The sequence below is a fragment of the Hippopotamus amphibius genome, chromosome 4 (assembly GCF_030028045.1).
Source record: "Hippopotamus amphibius kiboko isolate mHipAmp2 chromosome 4, mHipAmp2.hap2, whole genome shotgun sequence".
Lineage (NCBI taxonomy): Eukaryota > Metazoa > Chordata > Mammalia > Artiodactyla > Hippopotamidae > Hippopotamus > Hippopotamus amphibius.
Window position 1 is genome coordinate 126,008,593 of NC_080189.1, and position 12,391 is coordinate 126,020,983.

Sequence of the window (12,391 nt, forward strand, 5' to 3'; positions counted from 1 at the left end):
GATGCTGTGTTAGCAGGCATGAAAAAAAACATTGAGCTTGTCCACCAGAGCTCTTGGGTGACCAGGTGCATTGTCCACGAACTGTAATATTTTGGAAAAAATCTATTTCTCTGAACAGTAAGTCTTTAAGCAGTAAGGCTTAAAATATTCAGTAAACCATGTTGTAAACAGATGTGCTGTCATCCAGGCTTTGTTATTCCATTAACAGAGCACAGGCAGAGTAGATGTAGCATACTCCTTAATGGCCCTAGGATTTTCAGAGTGGCAAATGAACACTGGCTTTAGCTTAAAGACACCAGTTGCGTTAGCCTCTAGCAAGAGAGTCAGCCTGTCCTCAGAAGCTTTGAAGCCAGGCACTGACTTCTCTTCTCTAGCTATGAAAGTCCTAGGTGGCATCTTCTAATATACAGCTGTTTCGTCTAAGTTGAAAATCTGTTGTTTAGTGTAGACGCTTTCATTAATTGTCTTAGTTAGAGCTTCTGGATACCTTGCTGCAGCTTCTATGTCAGCACTTGCTGCTGCACCTTGCACTTCTATGTTATGGAGATGGCCTCTTTCCTTAAACCTCATGAACCCACCTCTCCTAGCTTCAGACTTTTCTTCTGCAGCTTCCTCATCTCTCTCAGCCTTCACCAAATTGAAGAGTTGGGGCCTTGCTCTGGATTACACTTTGGCTTAGGGGAGTGTTGTGGCTGGTTTGATTTTCTATCCAGATCACTAACACTTTATCCACATCAACACCGAGGCTGCTTTTGCTTTCTTACCATTCACTGGAGTAGCACTTTTAATTTCCTTCAGGGCCTTTTCTTTTGCATTCACAACTTGGCTGTTTGTTTCAAGAGGCCTAGCTTTCAGCCTGTCTCAGCTTTAGACATGCCTTCCTCTCTAAGCTTAATCATGTCTAGATTGTGGTTTAAAGTGGGAGACGTGCAACTCTTCATTTCCCTTGAATACTTAGAGGCCATTGTAGGGTTGTTCATTGGCATAATTTCAATACTGTTGTGTCCTCCTCTCAGGGAAGAAGAGAGGGAGAGATGGAGAAAAAGCTGGTTGGTAGAGCAGTTAGAACATACACAGCATTTACTGATTAAGTTTACTGTCTATGTAAGATTGTCTATATAGGGCGCAGTTCATGGCACCCCAAAATAACCACAACTGTAACATCAAAATCACTGATCACTGTAACAAATGTCATAATCATGAAACAGTTTGAAGTATTGTGAGAATTACCACGGGGATGCAAAGTGAGTCAGTGCACTTGGAAAAATGGTACCAAAAGACTTGCTCCATACAGGGTTCCCACAAACTAACTTCCTTCCTACCTTCCTTCTTACCTTTCTTTTCTTTCTTTCTTTCTTTCTTTCTTTCTTTCTTTCTTTCTTTCTTTCTTTCTTTCTTTCTTTCTTTCTTTCTTTCCTTTCTTTCTCTCTCTCTCTCTCTCTCTCTCTCTTTCTTTCTTTCTTTCTTTCTCTCTCTTTCTCTTTCTTTCTTTCTCTCTCTCTCTCTTTCTTTCTTGGCTGTGTTGTGTGTTCGTTGCTGCACGTGGGCTTTCTCTAGTTGCAGAGAGCAGGGGCTACTCCTCGTTGCGGTATGCGGGCTTCTCAATGAGGTGGCTTCTCTTGTTGTGGTTCATGGGCTCCAGGTGCGCAGGCTTCAGTAGTTGTGGTGCGTGGGCTCAGTTGCTCTGTGGCACATGGGATCTTCCCGGGCCAGAGATCAAACCCGTGTCCCCTGCATTAGCAGGCAGATTCTTAACCACTGTGCCACCAGGGAAGTCCCCTCACAAACTTTCAATTTGTAGAAATCGCTGTATCTGTGAAGCACAATAAAGCGAAGTGCAGTAAAATGAGGTATGCCTGTACACACTGGCCGAAACCCATTTCTTCACCTTGGTCCCTATTTTGTGGAAGGGCACCATCTTCTCTAAGGTGGAAGAGGGAAAACAGAGACTGAAATTGTAAGACTGGAGAGAACATGCCTAACCTTGGAGAGAAAGTGTGGTCCATCCCATATCTCTCCAGAGCAAAAAGAAGACGAGGGAAAGGCAGAAGGACAGTGGGGTCCCTGGGGTCGCAGTAGTTATGCTGTGGCCCTTCCTGAACTAGAGACTCACTTTGTTGTGACCCACATCCCTTAATTGTACTGTTCCAGTGTCTTGGAAAGGCTGTACAACTACGGAGTCATGGAACTTGAGATTCATAAGGAACCGGTTTCTCAAGTGGGAACACTGAGCCCCAGAAAGACTGTGTAGCGAGTTGGTTAAAGATGTGGGCTTTGGAGTCAAACTGCCCTGTTTAAATCCAGTTTGGCCATCAGCTCTGTGACCTGGGGGAAGATTAGTGTCCCCTCTAAGCCTCAGTTTCCTTGTGTGTGAAATGAAAGGGTTATGGCAGGTAAATGAGATAATGAGGCACCCACCACACCTGGCATGCTCTATTTGTTACTACTTTGTTTCTTTTCAGTGGTCCTGTCGGCTACCACTGGCATGTAAACTCCAAGAAGTCAGGGCCTGTTGAGTGTTTGCTCGTGCTGTATCCCCGGTGCCTAGAACAGTGCCTGATGGCCACACAAATGTGTGCTGAATGATTCACATGAAGTGCTCAGCAGAGTTTGGAATTTGATGGCAGTGGTTGTGGAAAATAATAATGACAGTCGCAACCACAGAAAGCCAAAATCCAGTATCCTGGGAAGTCCTCGGTAGCATTTACAGTTATTCTGATAATTATATTGCCAAGAAACGTTAGCAATTAACAAATGTTCTTACCCACCACCTTCCTGAAAATGTCTTGTTTTTTTCAGTGGAGAAAAAAATTTTCATATTTTTTATTACATCTACGCTGGTTTAGCCGAAAAGAAGAAACTGGCCCATTACAAATTGCCAGAAAATAAGCCTCCCAGGTAACCCAGCAACTTGAACTTTCATAAATAATACTTCCACTTTTCACTTAATTTCAGATTTTCACCTATCCTTTCTTTTTTTTCCCCCCCCAGATACCTGCAAAATGACCACATCAGAACAGTACAGGACATGATGAATAATAGTTTCTATAAATCCCAATATGAATTAATTGAGCAGTGTTTCAAAGTCATCGGTTTTACAACGGAGGTGAGTTTGGAAGACATTTGAACCTCTTTAGGAAGTATCTTTTTGTCGCCGCTGATAGTAGAGTTAGCATTTACTGAGTGGTCCCTATGCCAGACGTTGTGCTAAGTGCTTTTTACATGGATCATTTTTTAAGTTCCTGAAATGACCTCATGAAATAACTAGAATTATAGTTTTTACTTTATACATAAGGAAACTGTGGCCTTGAGATATCACTGAATTTGGCTTTGTTCTTAATCTTTTATTTTACTTATACTTGCATCTCCCACACATATATAAAATTTTATGTAAATGCATAAATGTGATCATGTCACACTTTTTTTTAGTGCAGTCTTTTTTTTCTAGCAACATTATTAAGATATAATTCACATAACCACACTAGTCAGCCGTTTAAAAGTGTACGTTTTAATGACTTTTAATACACAGAGGTGTGCCTCCTTCCCCGTAATCACTTTGAGAATATTTTCATGTTCTAAATTTTTCACCCCAAAAGACACCTCCTAGTGATTGGCAGGTCCTCCTCCTTCCCGCCCTACCTCTGCTTCTATCACTCTAGACCTGTTTTTTTTCTGGACATTTCTCATGAATTGAGTGATGCAGTATGGCACCCTTTGTGACCACCTTCTCTCATTTGACATTATTTTTTCGAGGTCCATCCATGTTGTAGCACGTACTTCATTTCTTTCTGTTGAGAAATAATATTCCATTGTGTGGCTATACCTCAGGTTCTTTATCTATTCATCATGTGATGGGCATTTGGGTTGTTTCCATTTTTCGGCTATTATGAATAATGGTGCTGTGATCACCCGTGTCCGAGTTTTTGTGTGATGTGAGTTTTCACTTCTCTTTGGTATATACTGAGAAGTGGAAGAGCCGGGTCGTAGAGTAACACTATGTTTAACCTTTTGCGGAACAACCAGACTGTATTCCAAAGCAGTGGCGCTATTTTAGATTCCACCTGGCAGCACATAACTGTTCCGATTTCTGTCCATCTTCCCCAGCACTGGTTATTATCTGTTCACAGCCATTCTAGTGGGTGCGGGGTGGTGTGTTCTTGTGGTTTTGATTTGCACTTCCCTAAAGGCTTATGATGCTGAACTTCTTTCCATGTACTTATTGGTCATTTATCATTTATATATCTTCTTTGAAGAAATGTCTGTTCAGATTCTTTGCCAGTGTTTTAATCAGGTTGTCTTTTTATTATTGAGTGGTAAGTATTCTTTGTATTGTAGATACAGATGTCTTATATGACTTGCAAAAATTTTCTCTCTTTTGTTGTCTTTTTACTTTTTTGATGGTGTCCTTCGAAGCATATTATCTGTATTATTGATTTCATTTTTAAAATATTTTTATTAATATATTAATTTGGTTTCTTGTGCTGTTCTTTTTCTTAAGGAGAATACTTGGTTCCTCTATTTCTTCATTTTCCTTATTTAATAATGAATGCATTTAAGGCTATAAATTTATCTCTGAATAATAAAGATTTCTTTCTTCATCCTGGGTTGTATTTTAAAATTTTTATAACAAAGTATCTTGTTTACTAGGGACTCCTGAAGGCTTTTTGAGAAGCTTTCAGACTCGGCTCTTAGCAGTTTGCTGTTTGCTGTGTTGATTCAATCCTGAGATAAAAAGAATACCTCCCTCAGAAGGTGAATCAGGCTTTTAGATGAACTCTGCAAGAAAGTAATGTGCAAATTGTTGGATTTTTATTTTACTTTCATAAATGACACTCCTGCAACTTGAAATTGTTAATGTGTCCGCTTAAGAAGTTTGCTGAAATTTCTTGGGTTATCCAATCTTTACTAAGAGCCTGAGCTAAAAATAATACCTGATTCTTCTCTAAAAATTTGGAAGATTTTATCAGCAGGATGTAAAATGTAGAGATGCTGATAGAAGTGAAACCTGACAAGAATCATTCAGATTATGCGCAGTGAGGTTCTTGAATCTAATTTTGTAGCATGTTTTTCAGGCACTGTTGACGCCCTTCTAAATTGGAAGGCTGTCAGCAGTAACCTTTCGTCCATTTGGTGCATTTGCTCACTAGAAAGTAACATTTCTAAAGCTGTACCTGTTCTCAGACTAGAGAAAAGTTTGCTGCTAAGTGCATTTTCTCCAAATACGGAACCTCTGCTGTTGACAGCTCCAACGATGGGTGGTCTCCCAGTCTTGACTTCTCTTTGAAAGCCTTTGACTCCACCTTGGGTATCCTTGCTGCAGGCCTGAGGGGAAGTATTCTTGAGACCTTGACCTTAGGGAATGAGGTGTGATCGCTGCCAGCTGGGTGAGGTTGGAGACGCAGATGAATGGCTTCCTTTTTTCTTTTCTTTTCTTTTTTTTTTTTGCCTTGAAATTAGGGCCTTCAGGAGAGGTTTAGGTAAACCAGGGTAATCTTTGTCCATCAGGAAACATTTCAACTTTTTTTTTTTTAATCTGGCAATGTCATTTTTTTAAAGCTCTTCATTAGAGTGTAATTGCTTCACACTATTGTGCATTTCAACTTCTAGAGTTAATTTTTCTGGCACGGCGGCGTTTCTCCATAGCAAAGAGGAATTCAGATTTGATGGGGAGACTTCCTACATAGCTGCTTTTATAGCCCTAGAATTCAGAGTCCTCCTTGAATTCTGAATAAGCTTTGCTGCTATTTTTCTAGATGAATGGACTAGTTTGTGGGAAGGGTGGGTAAGAGCTTTAGGAGCCGTAGGGGACCTGGCAGGCTGTTTTCAGGACCATCCAAAGAAAAATAACTGCTCTGTGGACCAGAGAAGAATTATTACCATGCTTTTCCCAAAGGTTCTCAGTTTTTGCCAGAAAATAGAGAATTATAAAGACAAGAGGGAAGCATTACTGTAGACTCATTGGCAAGCCAGGGTTGAATGCATCCTTAGGCAAATACTTTACTCACAGAAAGTCTTGAGCTAAAGTTGAGTAATTTTTTAATTTAGAAGTAGAGGCTCCAGCTTGACCATCTTTATTTCTGAAGGATGCATTCTTTCCGTAAATTCACGGACCCTGCCTGGAACTTTGGCCGTCCGCTCTATAAACTACAGCTCAAATCAGGAAACTCAGTGGTTTTTTGGTCTCTAGGCAGAAAGGAGATGATTAGGGATCTTCTCTCTGTGGATGCATTACATAGCTTTTAGGCTGTAAAATGGAAAAAAAGAATCCATTGCTTGATAAGATTTCTGAGGGTTTTTAGGGAAGCTTGCAGACTTTGCTCTTAGCTGTAATATGTTACTGTGAAGACCTTTCTACAGGTGAGACAGATGAACAGTTTTTAAAGGGTCAGTATATAAATCTTATTCCCCTACTACACTCTCACAAAAGAAAAAGAAGAGAAAGGAGGAGGGGGAGGAGAAGGAGGAGAACAAGCAGCAGCAGCAAAGGCGTGCAGGGCGACTGGATTGATGTGTAAGGACGGGACAGTTTGCTTGATCAATAAAAGCCTCTGCTGGAGAGTTGGGAGAAAAATGATGAGGCCAGAACAGGAGTCGAACAATTGAGAGAGTACTAAGCTTATAGAACTTACTGTGAATATCTCATGTGAAGAGTGGAGTGGCGTGTGCCCTTTTTTAACCATGAGGTCTCCGTAGTGGATATCATAGAACACTGAAAACTGTGCTGTCAACCTTACCTGACTACCTTTTGGGAACAATACCAATCTGAGCTGTATCATTAGTAGTCAGAGATGACCCTAATACATTTCATAATAAAATAGATATTTTTATTACTAGTGAAATGTGTTTGTAATTGGTTCAGCTCTGGGAGAGGAAGTCCCTGACTTGGAAGGCATGAGTTTCAGCCATATTTTAAATGACATATGACTGCCACCCAGAGATTTCAGAGAAGCCATGGGAGACATTCCAGGTGGTTCCACATGCCCCCCTGTTCCAGACTTAGTCCCATTCACATGTTCTAATTCTGAGGTCCCAAGCATCATTGGTGACCACCTGGGTCTTTTGCTCTCATTCTGGCTCAAAGGACCAAGATCTTGTGTTTGAGCACAATATAAAGCCTAGATTAGCTGCATCAGGAGCAAAAATAGGATATTTGCTTCTCCATTGGACTGGCATGATGCTGGTTAGTTTAACTTAACCACTACCCCACCCCAAGCCCTTCCTGGTTGTGGCTGCTTCCAGGTGCATCTTACTCACTTCTGTTTGCCAAAATTCAGATTCAGGTCGGCCTCCTCCCCTTCTGTTGCATCACTTTCCCTGTCCCTAACCTCCCTCCAACCCTGCCATCACCCACGGCTTGTACCTACGGAGACAAGTTAATTTAAGCACTAGGGGTATCCTGGCCCTTATAGCAGGAGGGGATGCAGTGAATAAAGAGAAAAGCAGCATCCACTCCTGTCTCCAATCCTTGGTCCTAAGATGAATGTTGCTAGTGGTAGATGCCCCTTTGGACTGCAGTTTGGCTCTGTCATTTGCCTGGTTGGGAGAAAATAGGAGAGGTTCACTGGCTCTCAGAGCATCCTCCAAACTGGAAGCATGATGTAGACCAAGCAAGCAGCTCCTGCTGCCGACATGGGGCTGGGCCTCTTTGTAGTTCTTTTCCCTGCTGTACATCATCAGAGGAGCTTATCTTTTTACCAGTTCCTTCCCCCAGAGGTTGCTGTCTTAGAAGCAGGGAATCATGTTTAATTGGTTTGTTTACTTCTAAGTCCCAGTCATTAGAGGCAATGTTTCACTTACATTTGCCTCAACTGCTTCCCATTGCCTGGTAGAGCAATGTTTAGTCACGTTAAAATGAAAGCAGTCTAGCAGTTAGCATCTAGTGACAAATATAATTCATTTATGTAAAACTGTATGTTCCAGACTTAAACATATTCAGTGTTTATTGAACATCCAAATATACAGCTTAGGATAAGGGAAAAGATAAGATCTGTTTCTGGAGCTGAACCACAATCACGGCTAAATATTTTGCGAAGATTTTTAGTCCAGCTCAAGGTGATTCTCCTAGAATGTGCTGGTCTCCCACCTAAAAGCAGAGTCTCAGAGAATTAACAGGGCAGACTGCCCTGGTTTGCAGACACTGAAATTAAACTGAGTGGATGTTTACTTCCTTTTTATCCCACTCCTGATTTTTTTAATGTCATCTCATGGGCTTTTTTGCATATGTCCTTTGTCCATAGCTGCTTCAGTTTCATTTTGGAAAGAGGCAACTCTCGAAATCAAGTTAAATGGCTTGATTTTCACATCCTCTAAGCACAGCTTGCTGCTTTCACATTTTACTGCTGTACAATTTTGGTGACTTTCCAGTACAGAGGGTGTCTCTCCAATACAGTGACTCACCAATACTTTCTCTCTCTGTCTCTCCCCTTGTCTTTCTCTGATTGGTGTCAGTAGCATCCATGGTGTATGTGCCCTTTTACATATTCCTGAGGTTTACAAATTTTTTTTAATTAATTAATTTATTTGTGGCTGTGTTGGGTCTTCGTTCCTGCATGTGGGCTTTCTGTAGTTGCAGCGAGCGCGGGCTACTCTTCATTGTGGTGCACAGACTTCTCATTGAGGTGGCTTCTCTTGTTTTGGAGCATGGGCTCTAGGGGTGGGAGCTTCAGTAGTTGTGGCTCGCGGGCTCTAGAGCTCAGGCTCAGTAGTTGTGGCGCACGGGCTTAGTTGCTCCGAGGCATGTGGGATCTTCCCGGACCAGGGCTCAAACCCATGTCTCCTACGTTGGCAGGCGGATTCTTAACCACTGTGCCACCAGGGAAGTCCAAAATGTTGAATTTCTATGAAACACTTCCTTTTTAAAAATTGGTTTTTGTCCGGGTGGGAAAGGCACAAAAGTCCTTTTTAGTTAGTCACTTGATAATAATTGAAAAATAATATATTTGATACCTAGTTGCCTTCATTCAACATGCATAAAAAGTTACAATTCTTGAACATCATAATTCAGCCAACATTGATGATTTGAACAGAATGAGAGGACCAAGGAAGCCAGTTGGCTTTTCTTAGTTTGACATCATAGTCTGTGGAATGACCTTGTTATGCTGGAGCCTAAAGATTCTTCCCCAGTCTGTTCGCAGCCACTGCCTTGCTGTCCTCAAGAGGAGAGTGGTGCTAACGTTTCTGTGCTGTGTTTCAGCAACTTGGAAGTATATACAGTATACTGGCTGCAGTCTTGAACATCGGAAATATTGAATTTTCTTCGGTGGCAACAGAACACCAGATTGACAAGAGCCACATTTCTAATCATGCAGCTCTGGAGAACTGTGAGTTTTATTATCTTCCACTCAAAACTGAACTCCTAAAAAAAGTCTGATGACATTCTGGAAGTGTCACATGGGGATAATTTCAAGCAGTTGTACTTTTTTGGAATCCTAAAAAAGAATACTCAGATTCAATTTGTGTAAAATGAAGTTTTCAAAGTCCACTATTTAAAACACATCTTCATGCCTACAAATTAACTAATTACTGTAGGAAAGATTTCTCAAGACTAGGCTTTCCTGACTATTTTAGGAGCTATTTACATTTCAATGTAAAAATGCAGAAAGCATAATTAAAATTTAGCAAACTGATCTGAAAAAGAGTTAAAGTTGTTATTGTGTAGATTTGGCATTTCTACCATTTTAGAAGTAATAAAGACCTGAATATTTATTTTTTGTACCAGATGGGTTTTTTATACACATTCATCTTGGGTTGATTAATTTTGGAGTTATTTTCTGTGCAAGAAAAGTACATCACGGTATTTGCTTCAAATCAACTTTTCACTTACTGGCAGAGTTTGATGAATTATTTTAAGAATTTAAGGTTTCTCACTGATATTGTCCAGTGGCAAAGCTTTTTCGTTTAGAATATACCCTACTTTTTATTTTTAGTGTTGGCATACACCCCCACAATTCTAGATTGGTTAAAGCTTCGTTCATAACCTAGGAAATCATGATATAAAGTTTTGTTTGTATATATTTTTTCTGATTTATACTTACTCAGGGACAGAATGAGATGTTTTAGGGTAATTTCAGAGAGCCAGATGCCAAAGCACTCTGGTCTGAACCTGTCCCCCCAACCCCCGCATCATCTCCATTTCCCTGAGTCTCTGGAACCAGCCTGGTAATACAGCAGAACAGGTGTCTGAGGTTGGCATGCACCTGGAAACCTGTTCTGGTTTTTCATATATAAAGAAAACTCAATTGGCGCACAAGATATTAGGTTATCAGAAGTGGAAGGAATAGCCAGAAAACGCCAGCGCTAAGATTCAACCTCACCTTCTGATCATAATTAGAAGAGATATCAGCAGCCACCAGAATGAGTCTCAGCAGAGCTACGCTCTAGATATGAGTACACTTAGAAACTACCAAACTGAAAAGTGATTTTGATGATCGATAGCCTGTCTCTGTATAGCAGGAGACAGTCATATGGGTCACAAAAGGTTAACATTAATATGAATATAGTTAAAATTAATTAAAGCACTTTCTGGAATAGAAATTTTACTGATTTATATTGAGATGATTTATAATTAAAGTTACAGGGAATTATCTCCAAACCAGGGCCATGTTTCCAGATCATTTTACAGGTGCACAGTTTCAATCAGGCACCAGTTTTATCCATTCTATCCCATAACTCTCTCTCAAATATAACCTCTTCTCTTTATCTCCATCATCCTTATTCTCATCCAAGACACATCACCTCTCACCTGAACTAATTGACCACCCAGTTGTTCATTCCACATCAGTTCTTGAACTTCTCCAGCCTGTTCTCCACTGTTCATTCAGGAACCACTTAACACATGTATCTGTGGGGTCTCTCAGTCTCCTTCTCCTCCTCCCTCTGTCTTCTCACTTCTAATTCTTGATTGACTTCCCATTTCCTCTGGATAAAGACCATCAAGATGAGAACTTTGTCTTACAAGGTGTTCTACTTAGCAGTATATCGCCAGGTAAAACATCTGGCATGTAATAGATGCTCAATAAATAAATATATGTCAAATGAATGAATGATGGGGGAATAGAAATAGACATACTTGTCAATAGGGGACATTAATCAGAAACAGATCCAAGTAGAATTACTAGAAAAGGCATTACAAATCACGAGGGATTCAGTGTTGCAGGGAGAAGAAACTGGCCTACCATTTGGAGGAGGGGGAGTTTGAATCCTTCTCATACACAATATACCAAAGTGAATTCCAAATGTGTATCAATTTAAATGCAAATAAGTAAATAAATAAATACATAAATGTACAGGACAAAAAGCATTTATGTAATCCTGAGATGAGAAAAGACTTGAAGGACTTTATGTGCAGAAAACCAAGAGCAGAAATGATTTTTAAGTGGATATTTGACTACATAAAAATTAAAACTGTCATACTAAAAAAAGGAAAATAATTTAAATTGCAATGCAAATGAAAAATGAAGGAAAATACTTACAACATATATATCAAAGCTTTATTCTCTTTAAACTCTTATAAATTGATTAGGAAGAGATGAATATATCAATGAAAAAGAGGCAGTTTACAAAATAAGAAAATGAAAATCAAAGAAAGTTAAAATCATTGAAAAGTGTCAGTTTACAAAATAAGAATCACAAATCACTAATGAAAATATGAAAAGGAAATATTCAGCTTTGCTAGGAATCAAAAACAAATTGAAAGAAGAAAGCATTATTTTTAAAAGTAACAATGCCTGGTGTCCATGAAATTGTGTTGAAATTATTTATCTTTCATTTGGCTGATAGGAGTATAGTTGGTTCAGAGTTTTTAAGCGCAGCTAAATGCAATGTATCAAAGGGCTTAAATGTGTTTATATACTCAACCAATTGCTAAATTTAGGCAATTTATGCTAAGAAAATAATACAAGACAGAAACACAGATTCATGCCCAAAATGTTTATCCCAGAAGTCTTTACAGTAGTGAACATATGGAAGCAACCTAAACACCCAACAATTTAAAAATTGGTACGTTATGATATATGTCAGAATATTATGCAGCAAATTAAAATTATAATAAAAAACAGTATTCAACGAAATGGGACATGCTTAAGATATTAAGATAAAATGTTTGTGCAGAATAGTGGCAATAAACATGCCTAGGAGGAAAGAAATGCAGAATATTTTCTTTGAAGGTAAGATTTCTGCATCAAGCCTGTATTACTTCTCCAGTGTGAAAAAAATTTTTTGTTTAAATAAGGTTCACATAACTAAAAAGTATCTTGTCCCAAGTGCTAAAAATAAATTTAAAATGTTTGAAATATTTTAAAAGGAGAACAACTGAATTGAGAAATTAGCCTACTGTCATGTAATAGTTTGGGTCAAGGATGTTTATTACATTCAAAAATGAGTTTTGCTCACT

General features: G+C 39.4%; 1 protein-coding gene across 1 annotated transcript in view; it reads left to right on the forward strand.

The window, feature by feature from the left end:
• Nucleotides 1-12,391, forward strand: part of MYO3A (myosin IIIA) — a 197,314-nt gene that overhangs the window by 102,511 nt on the left and 82,412 nt on the right. The window contains exons 16-18 of the mRNA XM_057732602.1: nt 2,800-2,898; nt 2,992-3,106; nt 9,194-9,320. Coding sequence (XP_057588585.1) covers nt 2,800-2,898; nt 2,992-3,106; nt 9,194-9,320 — 341 coding nt within the window. The remainder of the gene's footprint in view (nt 1-2,799; nt 2,899-2,991; nt 3,107-9,193; nt 9,321-12,391) is intronic.